Source organism: Euprymna scolopes, chromosome 46 (genome assembly GCF_053919585.1).
Source record: "Euprymna scolopes isolate OS-2025 chromosome 46, ASM5391958v1, whole genome shotgun sequence".
Lineage (NCBI taxonomy): Eukaryota > Metazoa > Mollusca > Cephalopoda > Sepiida > Sepiolidae > Euprymna > Euprymna scolopes.
This window is the reverse complement of record NC_136527.1, coordinates 70,994,106-71,020,148: the sequence shown is the minus strand read 5'-3', so window position 1 is coordinate 71,020,148 and position 26,043 is coordinate 70,994,106. Positions and strand designations below refer to the sequence as shown.

Sequence of the window (26,043 nt, the reverse complement as noted above, 5' to 3'; positions counted from 1 at the left end):
TGAAGTAATTTTTATTGAACCAAATGAAAAACAATATTTAATTAATTATTGAATAGTTATTAGTTTAGTAGACTATAAATCATTATTGTACTAGTAAACTGCATATTTTGAACTAATTTCGATGACAAACATTTAAATATATAACTCTTAATCTTTTCTTGAAAGGTTGGTAAAATATTTCTTCACGTTTTTCTTCATGTCAAAACAATTTTCAGGTTTGCATTGATCATATATCGCCGTATTTGACAGAAATACATTAACACTTTTTTCTATGAATCATATTCAAATAAAAACACAAAGATCATTTTAGAATCTGTTAAAGTCCGATTTTTACTTCTTTTGTATGAGTTCATGTTTTCAATGCTTTTTCAGGATTCAATTATAATTTCGATGATACAACATTTTAATATATAACTCTGGATTTTGGTTCAAAAGTTTTAAAAATATTATTTTGCTATGAATAAAAACTTTTCTGAAAGATTTCTCCACAGTCCTCTTTATTTTAAAACATTTTTCAGGCATTGATTACATATTGACGTATTTGAAAGATCATTTTCTATTGCGTTTTGAGAAATAACAAATAATAAAAACAGAAATCATTTTAGAAGTAGTTGAGGTACGATTTTTACTTCCCTTGTATCAGCATGTGTTGCAACAAACTTGGTTTTTATTTGTTAAAATGAACAAACTATTTAACTTTGAGATGTTACTGAAATAAAAGTGTCACATCTGATTACTAAAATTTATCTTCAATATTTGAAAGAAACTTTGTTCATGTAATCTACGTTTACGTTTAGGCACAGATAAAGAGTGGAGAAAATTATTGACAGTGTTTTCAGCTAGACGAGTGTTTTTTGTGAAAGTTTGGAGAAGGGGGACCATAGATTGAAGCTCAGTCGAACACTTTCCATGAAAATAACGATACAGCAGAGACAAACTCGCAACATTTCTTCTGTGAGATAGAGGTTGCAGGGAAGAGAAAAGGATATCTCCTACACGTCTATCTTGAACTCTATCAAGGTAAGGCAAGTCCTTTCTAGCAGCTCCTTTCCAGATGTGGCAACAGTGTTCCATCCTTGGACGTACCTGGCTCTTATATAGTGTTGCAACAAACTTGGTTTTTATTTGTTAAAATGAACAAAATATTCAACTTTGAGAGGTTATTGAAATAAAAGTGTCACATCTGATTACTAAAATTTATCTTCGATATTTGACTACACATTTTTCTACGAATTTCGATGGAGATTATTTTATGTTTGTGGCAAAATATTATTTTGCTATAAAAAAGGTTTCTAAAATATTTCTCTACGTTTTTCCTCATTTCAACACATTTTACAGGTTTGCATGGATCGTATATCGTCGTATATACAGAAATGCATTAACACATTTTCTGTGAATCATATCCAAATAAAAAAAACATAGATTATTTTAGTTAAAGTACAATTTTTACTTCTTTTGTATAAGTGCATCATTTTTTAATTCTTTTTCAGGATCCAATTATAATTGCAGCATGTGTTCGCACGTCTTGAAAAAAACTTGGTTTGTATTTCTGTTAAAACGAACAAACTATTCAACTTTGAGAGGTTATTGAAGTAAAAGTATCACGTCTGATTACTAAAATTAATCTTCACTGCATGTGTTGCCACCAACTTGCTTTCCTTGTAAGAGATTCGGCACATGCCTAAAAATAATATAGTGTTTCTCAACTCTCAGATTATATGTTGCAGGAGTAAGAATGCAAAATAATACAGTTTCATAATTGATTTTATTTAATTATTTAGACTATTATCTTCATCTTCTTGTTGTTTTCACGATGTTCCGACCAATTATTTCTCTGGCCTTCGTCAGGTTAACCACGACGGGATAGGAATGTCGAATCCTCCAACTACATCCACAGCAATTGCTAGTAATTGTTAGTAAGAGATGCTAACAACAAGGTGAGATAACAACAACTACGAAATGCCGCAATTGCTGTGGATGTACCTATTTACTATGCCTCCCCAGGGGACAGAGTTAGACACCAGGGTCGTTTTTTAACATGGAGAAAAGGTACAAAAATAAAAAATTGTCTCAGTCGTGAATTAAAAAAACAGAGATTATTTTAGTTAAAGTACAATTTTTACTTCTTTTGTATAAGTGCATCATTCTTTTTCAGGATCCAATTATAATTGCAGCATGTGTTCGCACGCCTTGAAAAAAAATTGGTTTGTATTTCTGTTAAAACGAACAAACTATTCAACTTTGAGAGGTTCTTGAAATGAAAATGTTAAGTCTGATTACTGAAATTTATCGTCAGTATTTGACCGCATGTCTTGCCACTAACTTGCTTTCCTTGTAAAATATAAGCACGTGGCTGAAAATAATATAGTGTTTCTCAAGTAACAGATGCTATATTGTAGGCGTAAACACGTCATTCATGCATGCAATGGAGTTTTTTAAGTATACATTCACATATGTAGCAGTATACATCGTTTCTCTCTTAAACTACATCCATATTTAACGACTATCGCTTCTGTCTATTTTTTCATTTTTCTTATCATTTTGTTTAAGCCAGGGATGGGGCATCCTACCAGATGCCAAACATACACCTGCTATTTTAGACACTCCAACCGAGAGATCTTTTTAAGATTCTAACCGTCCCTTTAAGTGCAATTGTTTGAATCTCCTTTGCACTTGGTTTACCTGATATATTTGTAAGATAGTTTGTAAAATTCTTTTTCATAAGTCCGGTTGCTCCTATAATTACTGGAATGATAGAGATCTTCTTAAGGTTCCAGTTTCTTTTCATGTCATACATAAGACCCTGGTATTTAGTAATCTTTTCCCTCTCAGCTCTGTTTAACCCAGCATCATTCGGGACACTAACTTCCACCAAGGTTGCTTCCTTCTCCTTCTTGTCCCATATTACAATGTCGGGTTTTATAGCTCCATTTTCTAGGTATGTGGCTGTAGGGATTGCATAGTCATAGTGGATGGTATATGACTTGTTTCCGACTGTTCTTTCGGGTATATGTTCCCATGACTTCTTACTGCATTCGATATTTAACTTATTGCAGATCGTCCAGTATGCGTTCTCATATGTCTTAACATATGTGGTTTTTGTATAAAAGACGCGCCACAAATTTCACAAGGATATGGTTTTTCCCCAGTATGTGTTCGCATATGTCGCACCATACTTCGTCTTTGTGCAAAAGAAGATCCACATACTTCACAAGTATATGGTTTCTCTCCAGTATGTGTTCGCATATGTTCAAGCATGTTTTGTTTACTTGTAAAAGAAGAGTTACATATTTCACAAGAATATGGTTTTTCTCCAGTATGTGTTCGCAGATGCTGCAACATATGATGTTTCATTGTAAAAGAAGATCCACATATTTCACAAGAATGTGGTTTCTCTCCAGTATGTGTTCGCATATGTTGTATCAGATTTTGGTTAATTGTAAAAGAAGATCCACATACTTCACATGAATATGGTTTTTCTCCAGTATGTGTTCGCATATGACGCACCATATGATGTTTCATTGCAAAAGAAGCGCCACATACTTCACAAGAATGTGGTTTTTCTCCTGTATGTGTTCGCATATGAAGCGTTATATGATGTTTCATACTAAAAGAAGCGCCACATACTTCACAAGAATGTGGTTTTTCTCCTGTATGTGTTCGCATATGAAGCATTATATGATGTTTCATTCTAAAAGAAGCTCCACACACTCCACAAGAATGTGATTTCTCTTCAATATGTCCAGTATGTGTTCGCATATGTTGCAGCATATTTTGTTTAATTGTAAAAGATGAGCCACATACTTCACAAGAATATGGTTTTTCTCCAGTATGTGTTCGCATATGTTTCAGCATATATTGTTTCATTGTAAAAGATGAGCCACATACTTCACAAGAATATGGTTTTTCTCCGGTATGTATTCGCATGTGCTGCAACATATAGTGTTTTCTTGTAAAAGATGAGCCACATACTTCACAAGAATATGGTTTTTCTCCAGTATGTGTGCGCATATGTTGCAACATATATAGTTTCCTTGTGAAAGAAGTGCCACATACTTCACAAGAATGTGGTTTCTTCCCAGTATGTATTTGCATATGTCGCAACATACTTTTTCTCATTGTAAAACGCGAACCACATACTTCACAAAAATATGGTTTCTCTTTGCAATGTCTTTGCACATGTAGCAACATATTTTTTTTCTGTGTAAAAGAGCCACGGGTATCAAGAAGGTGATTTCCCTCCATTGTGTGTTAACATATGTCGAAATATATTTCATTTCATTGTAAAATAATAACCATATATGTCAGTAAAATATGATTTCACTCAACTATGTGTTCGCATATGAATAGCCAAGTAGTGTTTATATGTAAAAAAACGTATTTCACAATCATGGACTCATTCCTGTATAAGATTTATAGTAATTTTGGAAGGCAGAACATTAAAGTTCTTTTTACAATTTTTTGCTCTTTATTTATTCAACTTTTGTGAGAATCGAAATAAATGAGTCTAATAGTGTCAATGTGTATTGATTAGAAATGTAATCATGTGAATAGATTTCTGGTTGTATGAATCAAATACAAGCATACGTACATTAATTATATGTATTCAACCTAGTGTTATACTTGAAAGACTAGCAATAGATAAATACATATACAGTTGTAAAACAAACGTTTTGTCAAATATGTCACTTTAAAATCAGGTTCTGAAATAGAAAAACATTTTTATAGTTCACAATATTATTATTTTTCTTTTACAAATGATTAGATATATTTCTTAAGACATTTTCATATTTCAAGTTTCAAGAGAATGTAGATCCATTCACATCCAATGTTTTTCTCGTAAATGATATTCTGCAAAATTAAAAACAGTTTAAAGTTAAATTTCAAGAAACTATATTAATTTTTGACATATGCTGAAAATATACAATAAATAAAAATAATGCAATAAAAAATACCGTCACATATTATGATAAATATATATTTGTGTTTAGTGGTTTAAAAACGTAAGAGTGAAGATTCTTAAATCATTTCTCAATTTATTTATGAAAATAAGATTAAATGTAAAAATATTTATTAATTTAATGAGATTTGTTTTATTTACATTTGGAGGGAAACATGAAAGCAATGAGGACTGTAAGAACATGTGAAAGCAATTACGGTTGAAGGATGATGTATTGACCAATTTGAAAAAAGTTTTCCTCGCAAATATAACGAATTATCTCAGTAGCACGAAGACAACTTTTACATTAAATTCCTACCCGAGATTAGTTGTGTAGAACCCAATCAATTTAATATTGGATGGAAAAAAAGTGGAGTTTATGACTTAGAATTTCTTGATTAAGAGAATTTACTTTTATACTGTTTTGATCTTTGGCTGTGATCTTAGCATAGTATATGTGTTAACTATGGCAGGCAGGGCCAAGAGTCAAAAAACTGATCACATATAATGATAGAAGATGTATCGAGACACAGGAATGGGTATGTTTGATCTGGCAGAACGGTGGTTCATTAAAATTGTGGGGTCTGTGTTCGCGCCTGTGCCAAAAAGTATGGAAATAAAAAATTAAAAAAAACGTTTACAAGTGTTTTTGATATAGATGTACATAAGAATACTTTGATAAATATGTTTTAACTTAAATAGGGATGGTATAATAAAATTGTGGGGTCTGCGTTCGCGCCTGGCCTCCATAGAATGGAAATAGGCACAACTTTAATAAAGACTTTTCATATCTATCTGTGTAAGTATACTTTGATAATTATGTTTCAGTTTGAAGAAATATGGTATAATAAAATTATGGGGTGTTTGTTCGCACCTGACCTCCATAGAATGGAAATATGCCACAAAGTTTAACAAGGTTTTTTAATATAGATCCACAGAATATTGTGATAAGTGTTTCAGTGTGAACAGGTACGGTATAATAAATTATGGGGTTTATCTATTTTATTTTTACTTTCATCATATTTTGCTTTGGTTTTGATACCCCCAAATTTGAAGCTATCTCTTTACAACCCTTCCTTTTCATAACCTATCATACTTTCATAAATCAGAGTCCATTATCTGTAGGCTGTTTTTGGACCCAGTCAACGACGGGTACTTTTGCTAGTATATATATATATATATATATATATATATATGCACATGTACATATATTTATATGCACACATACACACATATATATGCACACACACACATATATATATACACACACACACACACATATATATATACACACACAAATATATATATATATATATATATATATATATGCACAAATATTTTGAAGCGAGATTGAATTGTGAAATGTTTCATCATTGATGGCAAAGATGGAAGAATAAAGTATAAAACTGGCAGACCAAAGGTAACTTCACCACGAGATTTGAGAAAAATCAAGACAAGTGTGCTAGCAAGCCCACACAACACAAGCAAAGCTATTTTCGACCATGCAGGCCATCTTTAAAAAGACCCAAAATCATATGTTGAAACAAATAGCGGACCAGAGATCAGTGAAAAACTGTCCGCCTTGGAGTGATATCAACTGTCAGAACCGATTAGCATGTGCCAGTAAATATTTGAAAACCAATGTTTAAAATGGTCTATGGACAGACAAGACTAGAACAATCCTCGATAGCCCTGATGGTTGAACCAAGGGATGGCTTCTAAAAGGCAATAGCCCACACTTGCGATTCAAACATCAACAGAGAGGAGGGGAAGTGATGATTTCGGCTGGGATTATTGGTAGCGAGATTCTTGGCCCTTTTCTTGTCCCTGATGAATTCTGTGAAATACTGCAAGTTTTTGAAACAGAATTTATTGCCCTAGTTTAAATCACAAAATGAGGCTCTCAATGAGAATCTCATTATTCAACAAGACAATGCCCCAAGCCATGCTTCTCAGTTAACAAAAGCTTGGCTTTCAGCCCAGCGGATCTCTGGTGAACATCTGATGGATTGGCCACCTTAGAGCCCGGATTTGAATCCAAGAGAGAACCTCTGGTCGATTCCGAAGAAGAAGGTTTTATGAAAATGAGCATCAATTCAGCAGTACAAAAGACCTTTGGGAGATGATGTTTTAAAAAGTTGTATTGTTTGGTTGTTATTTGAGCAATAACAGTGGTTAGCTTGTAATATTTTATCGATATATAGAATTCTTATAATGATGCAATGTTTAAAATTAAATTATGTTTAAAAATGTTATATATTTTGAAATAAATAAGTCTTGCAAACTCTTATGGCTGATATTTTTTCCTGAAATTTTTTAAAAATCCATATTTTCCCCGAGAATATGATTATTTGGTTTCCGTTTGTAGGAATTTACTTTATATATTTGCATATCTGATAATGAGTAACATAGCTATTATATTGAAAAATATTGAAGCATAAATTTATCAGTATATGCTTTTTGCTAACACTTTTGACCTCCTGTAGTGAAGTAGAAAAAAAGAAATTAAAAAAAATATATATAAGATACAGCTGTTCCTTCCAAAAAGTCGAGCTCTTCAACGTCCAAAAATAATTCACCGTCACAAAAAGAATTCGCCGTCACTTCTTCCAACCGTCGTTTCACTCTCTGCGCTCTTCACCCCTGCTTAAAAAAAAGTACCGTTTATATGCTGCCCATTTCTCCACTTATGCAAATTGCCATTGATTGCAAATTGCAAAGAGCCATCTAGTTTTCCATTTCTCCAAACAGCCAATTTGCAAAGGGGGACAACTCAAACCACACAGAGCCATCTAGTTTTCCATTTCTCCAAACAGCCAATTTGCAAAGGGGGACAACTCAAACCACACTCCCACAGCAGTTACTGATATGGCAAAATCATGTTGACGCACCGGTTCTTGCAAGATCACCAGAGTTGAGCCTGGACAGTACCAGATGGGGGATTATTTAGGAAAGCAAGGCATTGTATGTACCATGAAGTAAAATACCAGATTGAGAAAGTGGCATGATCTATTCTTCTCGAGGTCAGATGGGACTCTCCTAAACCGTGGTAGGCACCCGGTCTAGTGATGGCATCACAATAAAAAAAAACCCTTTATAGCCCTGGCGAAGCATCAAGTATTCAGCTACCTACAAGATTTGAATTACACTACAAATTCATGTAGTGAGTTTAATCTCAGCTACAGCCACACTGGATGGATGGATATGGATTGTCCTTATTTGCATATATTGAGAATCTGGAAATTAGTTTCTTTATTTTAAAACGAGCTTCCAGATGTTTTTAATATTGTTGCCAAGAATAAGGTCTTATTTTATGAAAACTCCTTGTACATCACTCCTCCAAATATCTGACATCATACTAAAAAACAGACAAGTGCATTTCCAGAAAAAGATGACTGGGTGGACAATCACGGCCCTCTGTAATATAAAGATGGCCTTAGCACTAAAATCATATATCCTGGTGATATCATTTAATTTGGTCCTGTGAATCTGGTCATGTGTTTCAAGAAACAACCAGAGGTAGATAATGTCTGATGACAAAACCGTTTTCGGAAATTTAGCAGAAAAGCCAACAAATGAAAAAAAAATGTCAATAATAATAATTCAAACAAATGAACGTGAGATAACTTACTCTTCTACCTTACTGGATAAGTATTGCATATTTTAATAGAATCTTAAGTATTTATTCTGGTTCGAAAAAGAACTTGTGTCAACCTCCTAAAGTAATCAGGCAGACCGGAACAATAGGTACAGGCAACAAGAACTGAAAAAAAGAATGCTTTTTAAAGAGGCTTATCAGAATTATTATTTTTAATTTACGTCAAAATTTTCATTGTATCTGAAAGATAAAAGATCAAAGTTAATCTCTAAAATGAAAAAAAAGGTATATTTAGGTGTTGAAAAAATTACAATGAAAAATGTCGAAACAAGCACAACAGGATAATTGAAACAAGAGGTAGAGGCAACAAGAACTGAAAAAATGCTTTTTAAAGAGGCTTATCAGAATCATTTTAATTTATGTCGAAAATTCACGCTAAAATGTTACTTTATTGAGAACATGAAATATTTTTGCAATTATTTACGTTTTAAATATTAAATAAACAATGCTTAATTTGATGATAGTAATGTTAGTTTGAGAAAATAATTTAATAAAAGTTATAACATTATCATTAACACAGATTTTATGGAGTTTTATCATAATGTTCTTGAAAGAATTGATTTTTTTAATTGTTACAATCGACAATGCTTTATTTTCTATAAAGAAAACAAAATTAAATTTATGCAATTTTTTAGTATTAAAAACTATAATTTTAATAAACGTTTTTTTTACAGAAAATAGATTTCCAGCAAGATTAAAATAAATAATAACTGATTCATTATATTCCGTGATCATTAAATAAATACTAAAAATTTCATTTAGACTGGTTCATTTCCTGAAAATATTGTTCGTTTTGATTTTAAAATATTGTTGCTTGTTTGATTTAAAAATATTGTTGTTCGTCTTGATTTTAAAAAATATTGTCAATTGTTTTGATTTTAAAAAATATTGTCAACCATTTTGATTTTAAAAAATATTGTCAATTGTTTTGATTTTAAAAAATATTGTCAATCATTTTGATTTTAAAAAATATTGTCAATCGTTTTGATTTTAAAAAATATTGTCAATCGTTTTGATTAAATAAATTTTACTTAATAAATACTAAAAATTTCATTAAAACTAGTTGATTTCCTGAAAAATATTGTTGTTAATTATAATTGTAAAAAAATATTGTTGATCGTTTTGATTTTAAAAAATAATGTTTTTCGCTTTAATTTTAAAAAATATTGTCGATCGTTTTCATTTTAAAAAATATTGTTTTTTGCATTAATTTAAAAAATATTGTTTTTGGCATTAATTTAAAAAATACTGTCGATCGTTTTGATTTTAACAAATATTGTTTTTCGCATTAATTTAAAAATATTGTCAATCGTTTTCATTCAAAAAATATTGCAACCCGTTTTCATTTAAAAAATATTGTTTTTCGCATCAATTAAAAAAATAGATTGTCGATCGTTTTGATTTTAAAAAATATTGTTTTCCGCATTAATTAAAAAAATAGATTGTTGATCGTTTTGGTTTTAAAAAATATTATTTTTCGCATTAATTAAAAAATATATTGTTGATCGTTTTGATTTAAAAATATATTGTTTTTCGCATTAATTAAAAAATATATTGTCGATCGTTTTGATTTTAAAACATTGTTTTTCGCATTAATTAAAAAAATATTCGTCCTTTACTTTTAAGTTGATTGTTTAATATTTGTTTCTTGCCTAAATTCAAATTTCATGTTTGGCTTCATCTCATTGTCTTCCGTTTCAAAAATACGTAATTTTAGATGCATAATTTTTATAATTTATATTGAATAAAGCTCAGTTTTACAATAAATTGAATCGTGTTGCTTTCTTTTTACTTTTTAAATGTAATTTATAAATAAGTAATGAATGTATTTTAGTCTTTAAAAATCAATGAACTAAAATTGTTGGTTGGTTGTTTATGTTTTACGGCATATCAAGCCTTTTTAGTTTATTTAATGCTGAATCCAAAGATATTGAAGAAAATTTTTTTAATAGAATATATTTGTTGTTTTCAAGTCGGTTTCTATTTAACCCATAGTTGGGATCCTAACAGGTACTACCACACCGGGTCAGAGTTGACCTGGGAGCAATGGCAATTAAAGAGTGGCTCCACACTCCCCAAAAGCTCACAAGTTGGGGCCTCACCACTGGAAATAGTTTAAGGTCATATCCAGGACTTGTGAAATAAAATGTTTAATTACTTTTAATGAATAAACATATAGTATGGAACAATCACGTTGACACACCGGTTCTCACCAGATCACCAAAGTTAAGCAATGTTGGACCTGGTTAGTACCAGATGGATGACCATTTGGGAAGGCTAGGCGCTGTATGTACCTTCTGGGAAGGTTTGGCGTGGGGCCAGCACCCTCACCCTGTAAAAAGAACTCAGTCGCTAGAAAAACATATGCAAAGTTGTAGATGACCTATGCCCCCTAAGGGCTCAAGGCTATGGCAATGCACAAACATATAATTTTTCGGTTTTTAAATATGGAATGAGTTTCAGCACAAATCATGTTCCTCATTTTTATCTTTTTTTCAACGCAATTTTTATGTTTTCTAATATTTTTTTCTAAAATTTTTGGATTCATTACTAATAATATATATATATATATATATATATATATATATATATATATTAATAATATTATATATATATTACATATATATATATTTTATATATATATATTACATATATATATATTTTTTATATAAATATTATATATTATATATATTATATATTTTATATATTATATATATTATATATTTTATACATATATATATTATATATATATTACATATATATATATTTTATATATATATATATATATATTTTATATATATATATATATATATATTTTATATATATATATATTATATATATATTACATATATATATATTTTATATATATTTTATATATTATATATATTATATATATATTATATATATTACATATGTATATATTACATATATATATTTTTTATATATATATTTTATATATATTATATTACATCTATATATTATATATATTATATATATATTATGTATATATATATATATTATATATATATATTATATATATATAATGCATATATATATATATTATATATATACATTTTATATATATTTTACATATATATATTTTAGTAATCGTGACACCCTGCACTGAAGATTTCCGAAAGGATGAAACACTAGTGTCTGTAGGTATTTAATTATTATAGTAGAAAAATAATTATATATATATTTTATATATATTATAAATACATTATATATATATATATATATATATATATATATATATATATATATATATATAAAGTGTGGGAGTTGCTAGATTATTATTATTAACAATAGATTTTGTCTGCTAGGACTTCTTCAGGACCATGACTTCATTATTCAGCTCATAATCCCTCATTGATATATGCTAATGGAGACCATCAACAAAGTAGAAAAAGAGAATAGCAAATAAACTTATACATAGCTTACTTGCAAGCAATTAGGCATCAGACATGGCATGTGTTCCAGATATATATCTGTGTTCAGACGTATGTTGACAGTGACAGTATAGGCTGAATACCATCAATCCATTGGAACAGCGCTTACCTGGAATATAATGGAAAGTAACTTCAAGAATAATTCTGCTCTTACATGAAAAATTAATTTCTAATCAACAATTGCATTCTGTTGATAGTTAATCATGTGCAGAATCGATAGAAAAATGAGAAAACAAGAATCGTCAAATAACTGACAAAATTTGATATTGCTCCAAATAATTATGGAAATTATTGCCTCGTTTCTATTATAATAGAAAGGCACTCAAGCATAAGAATCACGATTAAACGCACAAGCATTTAACAACAGTAGCTTTAGAAAGTTCGATGACTACATTTTCATTTTGTATACAAACTGTTGAAGAAAGCATTGTTGAGAAATTCATAGATTATAGAGACCATCAATAGGGGATGAAAAGAGGATAGCTTACTTGCAAGCACTTAAGAATCTGCATTAAGTTATATGATGCTGCCAATGACAGTATCAGCTAAATTAAAAAATTTTTTTTTTTATTACATTTCACCCCAAACAAAGCACATTGCTACTTTGGTGTAGGCGACTACTATCAGGGACATAAGCTACTGGAGTACTATGTAGGGAGTTGGGCAGCAAGATGTTGGTTCACATTACACTTGAACTTCTGCATGTCAGTACAGTTAGGAAAGCAAGGAGCCGGAATGGAATTCCAAAGTCTAGCAGTTCTGGGGAAGAAACTACTCGAGTAGAAAGCTTTCCTCCATCTAGGGATCTCCACTATATAGGGGTGGGATTTAGCTGCTTGTCAGGTTTGTTGAAGGTATTTACGTTGAGGGGGGCATAAGTGCTTGTAGTTCGTCAGAGCATTTACCATTAAAATACTTGTATAACAGGCAGAGGGATGCAACATTTCGTCGGTGGGACAGAGGCTGAAACTTAGATGACAGTTCAGGACCTATCAGGTTGGCGACTCTCTTTTGGACCTTGTCTAGGAGTCAGAGACTAGTAGCAGATGCACCAGCCCAAATGTGATAACAATATTCCATACATGGGCGAATGGTGGCCTTATAGAGATACAGGATACTTTTGGGTGTTAGCAGCTTTCTAGCACAGTAGAGAGAGTCTATCTTCTTAGCAGCAGTCCTGGCAATGCTCTCAATGTAATTGTTCCAGCTCATGTTTCCTGTGAACGTTAGGCCGAGGAGTTTAAAAGAAGTACTTTTAGATAATGAATACAAAGAATCCATTGGAATAAAACCTATACTCAGTGTAAAGTATAATGGACAAAAAAAATCCAATAAGATTTCTGCTCCTACATGAAAAATAGATTTTTTAATCGACAACTGTTAATCCCATTCAGAATTGATGGAAAAATAAGAAAACTGGAATCCTGAAATAACTAACAAAATTTGATATTCCTGTTAATAATTGTGGAAATGATTGTCTCATTTCTATCATAATGGAAAGGCCCTAAAGCACGAGGATCCTGACACGATCTCACAGCAGCAGTAGCAGCAGCAGTAGCAGCAGCTCTAAGAGTAGTAGTTATAATAATAACTTGGAACCGGCGAATTATTAGCATATTAATAGTTCGATTTTCATCGGTTTTTAATTTTAATTAATAAATTCACCATTTTCTGCTATAAAATAATAAGGAGAGTTAAAAAAAAATTAGTTATTAAAAAAAGTTCGGTTTTTAAAAAATATTTATATACAAAAAAAAGTTATGTAAAATAAAAAAAACGAATCATTTAACGGTAGCTTCAGAAAGTTCGATGAGAGCTGTTTTAAATTTGAATATATTATTTATTGATCTTTTATCTCCAATTTGTGATATACAAAACTTTAGTGAGTAAATTAATTATCTACTTTTTAGTAGACATTTCAAAATGGGGGGAGCTGAATTAAAAAAAAACGTTTGTCCAAAATATTATATTCGGTTTATTGGAACGAGCATAAAATTTCACATTAACCCCGAAAATATCGTAAAAATTGAATCAATAGAAAAATTTTGATAGATTTCTAAAGTTTAAAAATTGAAAAATACTTAGCTCGTAAAATTCAATTGATTTAATTACTGTTTTTTTTTTTAAATAAAAAAATTATACTTCTGTTATTTTTTTATACAACTTTAATAGTTTATTTTCGAAGTATAATCCATAAAGAAAATAAACAACCCACTTTTAAGCAACGTTGGGCCTAGTTAGTACCAGATAGATGACCATTTGGGAAGGCTAGGCGCTGTATGTACCTTCTGGGAAGGTTTGGCATGGGGCCAGCACCCTCACCCTGTAAAAAGAACTCAGTCGCCACAAAAGCATCTACAAAGTTGTAGATGACCTATGCCCCCTAAGGGCTCAAGGCTATGGCAATGCATAAACATATAATTTTTCGGTTTTTAAATATTGAATGAGTTTCAGTACAAATCATATTCCTCAATTTTTATCTTTTTTTAATGCAATTTTTATGTTTTCTAATATTTTTCTAAAATTTTTGGATTCATTACTAATAGTCTGACTATTCAATAGATTTTGTCTGCTAGGACCTCTTCAGGACCATGACTTCATTATTCAGCTCATAATCATTGATATATGCTAATGGAGACCAACAACAAAGTAGAAAAAGAGAATAGCAAATAGACTTATACATAGCTTACTTAAAAAATAAAAAAATAATACTTCTGTTATTTTTTTATACAACTTTAATAGTTTATTTTCGAAGTATAATCCATAAAGAAAATAAACAACCCACTTTAAAAAGAGAAATTACTAGTTTTTTTATATTTTATTCGCAGTTTCGTGTTAGGAGTGTCAAAAATTCCCCCCAAAAAGCACGAGGATCATGACTGATTACAGCACAATCATTTAACGGTAGCTTAAGAAAGTCCAATGAGAGCTGCAATAGCAGTATCAGAATTTTTGTAGGAACTTTTGACACCCCTAACACGAAACTGCGAATAAAATATAAAAATCTCGTAATTTCTCTGTTAAAAGTGGGTTATTTATTTTCTTTATGGATTATACTTCCAAAATAAACTATTAAAGTTGTTTTAAAAGTAATAGAAATATTTTTTTTTTTCTAAAGCAGTAATGAATTTTCCGAACTCAATATTTTTCAATTTTTAAACTTTAAAAAAATCTATCAAAATTTTTCTATTGATTCTATTTTTACGATATTTTCAGGGTCAATGTGAAATTTTATGTTCTTTCCAATAAACCGAATATAATATTTTAGACAAACGTTTTTTTTAAAATTCACGCCCCCCCCATTTTCAAGTGTCTATTAAAAAGTAAATAATTAATTTATGTTGAATAGACTTTTGAAACACCCTGTATTGTAGACAAACGTTTTTTTTTTTTAAATTCACGCCCCTCATTTTGAAATGTCTATTAGAAAGTAAATAATTAATTTACTCACCAAAGTCTCAAAAAGTAAATAATTAATTTATGTTGAATAGTTTTATATATCAAAAATTGAAGAGAAAAGGTCAATAAATAATATATTCAAATTTAAAACAAAAAAAAAATCCCTTTTTTAGAAATTTACCTGTAAAGTCCGAAGTTTAAAACCTTATTTTATAAGAACACATTTTTTTTTTGTCTTTTTTTTTTAATGAAACCTTGGTCCTTGCTCCTTTAATTGAAAAAAAAATTAGGGCTTGAATTACATGTTTCGAGGAGTTATAAGCTTGGAAAGACAGGGGGTCGAATAATTCACGCCTCTCATTTTGAAATGTCTATTAAAAAGTAAATAATTAATTTATGTTGAATAGTTTTATATATCACAAATTGAAGAGAAAAGGTCAATAAATAATAAATTCAAATTTAAAACAAAAAAACAAACCCATTTTTTAGAAATTTACCTGTAAAGTCTGAAGTTTAAAACCTTTTTTTTTTTTTAAAAAAACACATTGTTTTTTTGTTTTTTTTTAAATGAAACCTTGGTCCTTGCTCCTATAATTGAAAAAAAAAAGTTAGGGCTTCAATTACATTTTTCGAGGAGTTATAAGCTTGGAAAGACAGGGGTGGAATTATTCACTATTTTCACAAAATTTCTGATACTGCTAGAGCTGCGATGCGTGGTTAGATTTCTATTTTGCGTAGAAACTGTTGAAGAAAGGATTCATAGATCATAATTAGTTAATTCTCCCTAAGTGACGCATTGCCTTTATTTATTGAAACAAAGCCAACACAGCATTTGAGTTTCTACAGTATGTCTTCAGTAGGTTGGTTAGTGGTTTTTGTTTTACGGCATATCAACCCTTTTCAGGTTATTTAATGCCAAACCCAGTGATTTTGAAGAAAATTCTTTTTAATAGAATATTTGTTTTTTTTCAAGTCGGTTTCTATTTAACCCATAGTTGGGACCCTAACATGTACTACCACTCCAGGTCAGAGTGGACCGAGGAGCAATCGCAATTAAGGGGTGGCTCCACACTCCCCAAAGCCCGCAGCTGGGGCCTCACCATCGGATCTAGTTTAAGGTCATATCCAGGACCGTCTTCAGTATGTTATGCATTTTATGGAATGAATTTATGTACTCACATTATTTATAGACTAGCAATAAGTGCCTGAGCTTGCCCAGTCATAAAATACTCTTAAGTATATTTTAATTTATGCAAATTTTTTATTAGTACAGAGTCAATTCTCTTTGAAATAATATATATATATATATATATATATATATATATATATATAAGTAGATTGTAGTTTGCTATATATATATATATATTAAGCGATTAAGCAAAGCCCACTGTTTGTAAACAAACTGACAGTTTGAGCACTGTTCAACGGGCAAATGCTATGTAATAGGCATTTGAGGAGAAATATTTACAGGCACTAATTCTTGGTCCGATGGTTTTTTGAGATGCTGACTGTCAACACGATGGTTGTAGGTTCGATCCACAGCTGGGAAAGGGTGTATCTCTAGCCACACTGATAAGTTATATAGTACTGTATGCGGATGACTATATATATATATATTTACACAGCATTTTTCTCTATGGCATATTTCATTAAATAAAATAGACGTTTTTTGCCTATTAATTCTATTTTCCATATTTTGTCAGTTTTCAAATACTGCAAATTTAAGCTAAATTGAATGTAACAGATAAACCTATACCTCACTTGATTTGCCTTTTATTCTTCTATAATTTTACCTGTTCATATTTGACTTTTACCTGAAGTATCCTAGTGTTCACGTCAATTTTAAAAAATTAGCTTCAAATCGAGAAGGCAAAAAGAAACACAGCACAATGGAAAATTGTCATTTAAATGTAACTTTAGAACATTAATGCAACACAAATACCACAGGAACACAATGAACTAGTTATTATTCAATATTATGCCCTTTTGCAATTGACAGCCTTCAATCTTTTGGACATTCCTTGAATTAGTCTGCGGCAATACTTAGGTGAAAGGGCATTTTATTTCTCTTTTTGTCCAAAGTTTTTCCAGATTTGAAATTTTATTATGCGTAGCTGTTGCTCGATGTAATGCCATACATTTTCGATGGGGTTGAGGAGATTGTGCAGGCAATCCAAACACTAAATATCATGCTCTTTAAGTAACCTCTTGACATTTTAGCTGTTTGAATGGGAGCATTATCCTGCATGAAAATGGGATTATCATCCAAATTCGGCTAAAGTCGGGTAGAAAATGCTCAGTCAATATATTAATGTACTTGGTCGAATTAATTTGATCTTGCAAGTGAACTATAGGTCCTGGACTATTGGCACTAATAACGCCGCACATCAAAACTGAACCTCCAGTGCTTTGCAGCATTGAAACTGTGCACCTAGCATTTAATTCTTTGTCCTTTTCTCGGCGGACGTGGTGCCTACTGAACTTGATTTTGTTGCTAAAACCATTTTTGACAAATATGAAGAGTCATGATCTGTATTGCATCTGACAAAGTCCAGACAGCACTTTCTGTTCTTTAAAGAAATCATTGGCTTTCATCTTACAACACAGCCTCGCAAATTAAATTTCTTCAGCATATTCTTAACTGTAGAAAGAGAGCACTTTTTAACAAGATTACCCTGTTGTTAGATTTCGGGGATCTGTTTCAAATCTGTTTCTGAGGCTGTGGATCTTGATAGCATTGTCTTCCTGCAGTAGATTAAAGGGGACAACCCCCGGATTTTAGTTAGAAATGAAGTAACGAGGATCTAATATTATTATTGAAGGAGAATTCTGGAATCAAACGCAGTTATTAAATATTAAAATACATTTTTGTTAATTAGATACGATTCCAGGAATGCAGTGAAATTATCCATTGTAGTGAGGAATGCAAGCTAGAAATAACTTATACAACAAATAATGCAGTAAACAGAAAGTTCTGTTGGTTTAATTTGGGCCAGAGCAGGAATAATGGAACAATGGAATCAAAGAATGTCCACAGAAAATCTGGAACATTTGTTGCCAGAGCATGTGTTGGAAGCAGGTGCATGGGCATGGGATTCACATGTTTGGCCCACGTGCTGACATCACAACTAAGTATAGAATTAATATATGCACTTAAATTAGACTAGAAAACATGCTCTGACAACATGCAAGCGGATAGTTCCTGTGCATGTACGCTGTAGGGGAGGTTTGGTGTGAAGGGCAATCGGAACAGGTTTGGAGTAAAGATAACGCCTTAATTCAGTGATCACTATCTCACACTCATTGAGTGCAGTCCATTATGATCTGCAAAAGTGCGATTTCTCCATGTATGCAAGATTCAGCAAGCATTTCAGCGTTTTTACAGAAGTGTAATTTAAAAAGGCACATGCGTATTCATATAGGGTAGATTCTGCCACACGAAATTGGAAAGTGCGAGTCATCTGGTATCAAGTTGCAAGGTTTTTTGGAGGATAACTACTACACAGCGAGGAGTATGTAACTATCTCCATGTATGCAAGATTCAGCAAGCATTTCACAATTTCAGTGCGAATATGAACGGGGGAAGAAAGTGTGGTTGACGTAAATTTGAAAAGCATTGTGGCAAGGAAACAATGTTTCATACCAGAGGTGCTTTACTGGTATACAAGGGGCTCCTTCAGTCTTTGACAGACTGTGGATGCCCACAAAAGGGTGCCTGCACGTGAAATTTTTTGTGACAGGAAGTGTACAATCTCCAACCACAGCTCTCCTTAATCGACATTGTTTAATACCAGTGGCCAGTGAAGTGTATGTACAGGACGACTGGAAACAAATGCCGAGATAAGTGTAGAGATCATACATTACCTCGAATTCCCAAATGGCCACCCGTCTGGTACTAACCAGGCTCAACGTTGCTTAACTTCGGTCATATGATGAGAACCAGTGTGTCAACGCGATTATGTCGTATATATAACTATTATACCAAAAGATACTGTATCTACATCCACAAGTATGCCCCAACTTTATATATATCTACAGTGTTTGCATACTATCAAGGTCTCATGTACGATATGAAAAGAAACTGGAATCTTAAGGAGACATGCAGTGTAGCAGCAAGTCCTGGGAACATCAACCTGAAATGACAGAGAGTTCCAAAGGCGTTCAGTACTAAGAAAGAAGCTTTGTACATGGAACATACGTTTAGGTTTAGGCACAGATAAAGAGTGAGAGAAATTATTGATAGTGGTTTCAGATATAGACGAGTGTTTCTCGTAAAAGTTTGGTGAGGTGGGGTTGGGGGGAACATACATTTGATCTTAGAAGAACACTTGCTATGAAAATAATGATAAAGCAGAAACAGGCTTGCAACGTCTCTTTTTCAGCTCAGACGTTGGGACCATCTCCGTAAAGGTTATCCAGAAAATCAAATGAAAACAATCGTAAGACACAGGAGAGTTAAAAAGGGAGGTCATTTTCCGTTTCCATTTAAACAAGATAGCGGAAAATTTTCACTTACTAACACGATAAAGTTGTTGTTTTTTTTTTAATAATTCAGAAATATTCAGGTAATTTCGACTGCATAATTTGAAAGCTACCATTGTAATTTATTAGAATTGACAAAAAACAAAAAAAAAAATCAGTTGAAATCTGAAAACTCCATTTATAAAATGTCGTCCTAATTTTGTAGAAGCACAAAAAAAAAACTGAATTCTATTAATCAAGTAAAATAAATTGTCCTCTAACATATTTGCATATTTGCTCCTCCTGAATCTGCTTACATGACTGTATTTCAACAATGTTGCCAGCCCGTTTGTCATGACACACGATCGTACATTTAAACATCCAGTGTAGCAGCAAGTCCTGGGAACATAAACCTGAAAGAACAGTTGGAAATGACTTATATACCATACATTACGACCATGTAATCCCTACAGCCACCTACCTTGAAAATGCTGCTGTGAAACCTGACATAGTTATATGGAATAAGTCAGAGAGAGTTGCAATCTTGATTGAAGTGAGTGTTCCTAATGATGGCGGCCTGAACAGAGGTTGAAAGAGAGAAACAGACCAAATATCAAGGTCTCATGTACGATATAGATATCAATCGTACCAGTTATCATAGGTGCTACTAATATTCCTGGTGAACCAAGTGCAAAAGAGATCCAGACAATTGCACTTAAGGGAACAGTGAGGATACTAAAAAGAGCTCTCGGTTGGTTTCAATAAAAAGCGGGGCAATGTTGGCAGCTGGTTTGGCTGCCCCATGCCCAGCATTACAATCTTCAAAGGAAGAAAAATGAATAAAAAAAGTCATTGATTGTCTAGCACACTCTGATTAGCAAGATGTTAAGGAGTGGTAGCAAGTCAAAGATGCTGTTTGGGTATGAATATCTAGTAGCACATGTATGAACAAGTAAGGAACCGGCCGGTTGACCAGTGATTGTCGATGGAATCCTTAATCATGTAAAAAATTTGCATCCCTTTTCTAGAACCTTGTAAACCATTCAGTACTACCAATTGCTCACCAGAAGAAAGCAAACAATTGAACAGGCCAAGGTTGGTATCAATAGATGATGCTTCTAAGATTAGTAGTTCAAAAATCCCCACATGATCCCCCTCCCACACCGTGCCCCCATATGTAAACAGAATTTTTGTAAAATTATTAAACGGATCTTCTGCTTGATTAATATTGGCACATTATGGAAAAATGGTTAATTAAACTGCAGAAGCAGCTGTTAAAAACTATACAAGTTCCATGATTGAATACCTCCTCAGAAAAAAAAGAAGAATGAAAAACAACACAAAAAAATGCTTCAGCCACACTAAGTTGCTACTATTGATAACTACTAGAGACAATGTTGGATTATGAAAATAACGATATCTTCAAAACTACTTGCCGGTCCCAATTTTGAATGTGATATTCGTTCATAACACACCCGAGAAAAATAGACATTTTAAAGGTAACTTGTGCGTTGGTGTATTATTGACATTGACTGATAAATTATTTTGTTTTCCAATAAAAAAAAATCAACAGCAAAAATAATCCATCAAAATATAATGTAATATTATTGTAGATCTTAGATAAGACTTTGGGGAATTTTCTTATAATTAATCGTTTGCTTTTGTTTTGTTTCCAAAATTTAAGATGCCACTGAAAGGATCCGATTTTGTGGACCGTGATGGCGGAGATGAACACCATTCCAAAAGAAGACTTCCAGAGGTTTTCCAGCAGTTGAAGGACCGGTGGGCTAAATGTGTGCAAGCACAAGGGGCCTACTTTAAAGGGGATTAGGGTCCGAACCCCGTCAGGTATGTGAAATATTTTTTCTACCTAAAGATGGTATTTATTTGCTCCCCCACTGAGCAAATTAGGCACAAGGCCGTTTTTAATGTGAGGTAAAAACCAGCTCCCCTAAAAGTAGGCAAAAAGGGGGCACTCTGGTTACCAAAAATAATAATTGTCCCAGTATAGAGAGTGTCCCCTCCATTGACTGGTACAAATTATCTTAAGTGCAGCATCTGCCGGAACAGATGGTATTTATTTGCTCCCCCACTGAGCAAATTAGGCACAAGGCCGATTTTTAATGTGAGGAGTGAAGGGGAAATGGGGACCAACTCCCCGGGGAGTAGGGGAGCTGGGTAGTGACAATTGGTATGAAGGGTTGCCCCTACATTGACCAAGGTCTTATATGTGGGGTCGCCCCCACATATGGTCTTTGCTTGCAGTATCTGCCGGAACAGATGGTGTTTATTTGCTCCCCCACCGAGCAAATTAGGCACAAGGCCGATTTTTAATGTGAGGAGTGAAGGGAGGGGGAAGGGAAAAAGGGGACCAGCTCCCGAGAGGTGGGAAATGGGAGCTGGTTAATGGTCAGGCATGTGGGGTTGCCCCCACATCTGGTCTTTGCTAGTCATAGCTTGCAGCATCTGCCGGAACAGATACTACACTTTGATCTTGGCCAAAAGGCCAAGTATTTTAATTCTAATTTTCTACCTAAAGATTGGATACTTTTTAGACAAGCTTTGTATGATATGGAAAACCACAAGACACTACAACTGAAAGGAATTCCAATAATTACAGTTGTCAGGAGTATTCAATAACTGCTCACCAACTAAGAGTCTTTTATTTTATTTTTTTTTTTTTACATTTTCACCCCAAACAAGGCAAATTGCCACTTTGGTGTAGGGGGCTACTATCAGGGGCAACAACTACTGGGGTACTATGTAGGGATTTGGGCAGCAAGGTGTCGGTTCACGTTACACTTGAACTTCTGCACGTCAGTACTGTTGGGGAAGCAGGGACCTGGAATGGAATTCCAGAGTCTTGCGGTTCTGGGGAAGAAACTATTGGAGTAAAAAGATCTTTTACATCTAGGGACCTCTACAGTGTGGGGGTGGGATCTAGTAGCCTGTCGGGTTTGTCGAGGGTGCTCGCGTCGTGGGGGCACAAGTGATTGCAGTTCATCAGAGCATTCACCACTAAAATACTTGTAGAAAAGGCAGAGGGATGCAACATTTCGTCGATGGGACAGAGGCTGAAGCTTAGATGCCAGTTCAGGGCCTATCAGATTTGCGACTCTCTTTTGAACCTTGTCAAGGAGCGAGAGACTAGTAGCAGATGCACCAGCCCAGATGTGGCAGCAATACTCCATACATGGGCGAATGGTGGCCTTATAGAGGTACAGGATACTTTCGGGTGTTAGTAGTTTTCTAGCACGGTAGAGAGAGCCTACCTTTCTTGCAGCGGCCCTGGCAATGCCTTCAATGTAATTGTTCCAACTCATGTTTCCTGTGAACGTTAGGCCAAGGAGTTTGAAAGATGGACTCTCAGATAAAGAGTCGTTGGCCATTGCTATTGGTGGTAGAGAGGGTTTCTTGTAATTATTGAATGAAACTAGTTTAGTCTTGGCAGCATTGAACGCGACCAACCACTTTTGTCCCCATTCCACTACAGATTGGAGGTCTTCCTCTAGTGTTTCTGCCATTTCTTTAGAAATGTGTTCATTCGTCTTCCTGTCGTGTCTGCCATAGAGTGTAGTGTCATCAGCATATATACCCATCTCAGAGGCAATGTTGTCGGGGAGGTCATTTATGAATATCAGGAACAATAGAGGTCCAAGGATAGAACCCTGGGGCACTCCCGCATTTATATCATATTGTTTAGATGTGCGACCGTCGAGGACTACCTGGATTTTTCTCTTATCTAAGAAGGATTTAATTATGTTAAGTATTCTACCAGTGATACCGTAAGATCTAATCTTCCTGAGGAGACCCTCATGCCATACCCTGTCAAAAGCCTTAGATATATCTAGAGCTACCGCTCTGCCTTCCCCCGCTTTGTCCAGTGATTGGTATATACGTTCAGAGATCACAGTGAGGATGTCTGCTGTGGAACGGGCTTGTCTAAATCCATATTGTTTGTCAGTCAGTAGTTTAGCATCTGTAAGATGATGGACTAGAGCATGGTTAATTATGGTCTCAAATATTTTGGCAAAAAGTGGGAGGAGGCTAATGGGGCGATAATTTGATGGGTCTGTCCTTTCGCCAGAATTCTTGAATACTGGTACAACAGAAGCAGTTTTCCAACAGCCCGGAAAGCAAGCTTCATTAAGACATTTGTTGTAGAGTTTGGAGAGAACTGGAGCTACTTCGGCTGAGCACTTTTTTAATAGCACAGCTGGGATAAGATCGGGTCCACATGCTTTTGAGGTGTCAAGGTTTTTTATGATAGCATGCACCTGAGCAGGGGTGGTTTTCAGATCGTCTAGTGTGGCGTCTGTCCGCATAGGAAAGTCAGGTAGGGGGTGGTTGGAAGGGTCCAGTGTGGAGTTTGAGGCAAACCGACTGGTAAGCATGTTAGCCTTGTCGGTTGCTGAGGAGACAACCTCGTGATTGTTGGTTAGTATTGAAATGGATGAAAACTTCCCCAATGATAAGTTTTTGCGCTTACCTTTGCAACATATACATTAATGATCAACTTGAATTTGATCAAATCTGCAGATTAATCAAGCGGCCTACTTTGAAGAGTATTAGGGTCCAAACGCCATCAGGTATGCGAAATATATTTTCTATGCTAAGGTCGGATACTTTTTAGACAAGCCTCGTATGTGACAGGCACACATAGAAGTGCCTAAGAAAGGTGTGTGCGCTCTTGCTGGACACTCTTTGTGGTACAAAATGCACTCGCCCTGGAGCAATATATGTATAGCTCTCCTCTCATTCAGGAGTGGGATCAAAGATCACTTGTAGCCCATGTGATTAATTGCTTTTAGATGAGTTGGTGTGGCAAATTAAGTTACAAGAAGTTGATGCAGAGAATTGAGTTATGAAGGTTTGGTGAAGCGAATTTTGTTACAGGGAGTGGGTGTGACAAGTTCAATGAAGAGGATTTGGTGCGGCCGCCACAACACCCCCTGATCCTCCACCGCCTACCGCCGTCTAATGTGAACAACATTTTTGTGAAATATTAAACTGCAGAAGCACCCGTTAAAAACTATATAAGTTCTATAATGAAAAAAGAATGGAAAAACAGAAGTATGTTTTATGTAAACCGCTTGTGTAAACTTACTGACAGCATTATTAGCGTCCTAGATTATGAGATGAAGTAATGAATGAATCTCTTCGTAAAAAAACGGCGCCAGTTTTCGGGGGTGCTGAAAACAAACATCATAGTTAAATTTGCTTTATGATATGAATAAATTACTAGGTGACCAGAAAGTGGGTGCTCATTTTACGTTAAATTTACATAGGAAAGTGTGATCCTCCACTTTTTGAAAAAGTAATTTCTTCATATCATGAAAACTACTTATCTGCCCCAAATTTAAATGTGATATTCGTTTTCAACACCACCGAAAACCTAAACAAGTCGTCATTTTAAAGTTTTTTGGGGAGTTGGAAAGCAACTTGACATTGACCACATTGGTCTTTTTTATAGGCTCAAATGTAGACAAGCTCAAAAAAAAAAAAAAAAAAAAAAACGTATATTATATACAGTTTTGGTCATCCGTACAAACAAATTTGTCTGATATCACTTCCTCAGAATGGCTTTGTAAACAAAGGAATACGGAACTTAACTAAAGCTTATATTTATTTATGTGTGTGTGTGTGTGTGTGTGTGTGTGTGTGTGTGTGCATATACATACAAATCGCTTAGAGACGATTATATAAAATTATCGCATTTCGTTTATATGTAAACTAGAGATGTTGCCTAATTTCTACATTAAAAAACAAAATGGTTCGAAATTATGCATGCATGAAAAAAAAAAATCGGTACTAGTGCACTACTTATTGATCCGTGCTGAAATAATAACGTTATTATTTAAAAAGCCATTCTTAACATGGGGAGGGGAGGGTGTTTTGTAACCATTCTATAATACAAAAAAAAAACATATAAATCTTTAATTAAACTTAGAAAAACGATTTTAAAAAATAGCGCGGATCAGTAAGTGCACTAACTAGCACCAACAGATCAACTTCAAGTAATACTTACCTTTTGTTTGAGAAAAAAAAAAAAAAGAAAAGAAAGAAAGAAAAAAAGAACCGATTATAAAATGTGTTGATTAAAGCGAGCCGAGTTTGTCGGGTGGAAATCTCAT

General features: G+C 33.4%; 1 protein-coding gene across 2 annotated transcripts; it reads right to left on the bottom strand.

Moving 5' to 3' along the window:
• Positions 1-26,043, bottom strand: LOC145271007 (uncharacterized). Of its 2 annotated transcripts, none has more exons than XM_080126572.1 (3): positions 25,938-26,043; positions 12,042-12,158; positions 1-4,851 (listed from the first exon to the last, which is right to left on the bottom strand). In XM_080126572.1, the coding sequence occupies exon 3, from the start codon at positions 4,243-4,245 to the stop codon at positions 3,043-3,045; it is 1,203 nt and encodes a 400-aa protein (XP_079982698.1). In that variant the 5' UTR covers positions 4,246-4,851; positions 12,042-12,158; positions 25,938-26,043; the 3' UTR covers positions 1-3,042. The 2 variants fall into 2 exon arrangements, with proteins under 2 accessions (XP_079982698.1, XP_079982697.1); XM_080126571.1 differs by lacking the exon at positions 25,938-26,043 and adding an exon at positions 20,391-20,499.

Bases quoted from the DNA above. Each gene is read 5' to 3' on its own strand.
- LOC145271007 (XM_080126572.1), bottom strand. From the start codon at position 4,245: ATGGAGGGAAATCACCTTCTTGATACCCGTGGCTCTTTTACACAGAAA.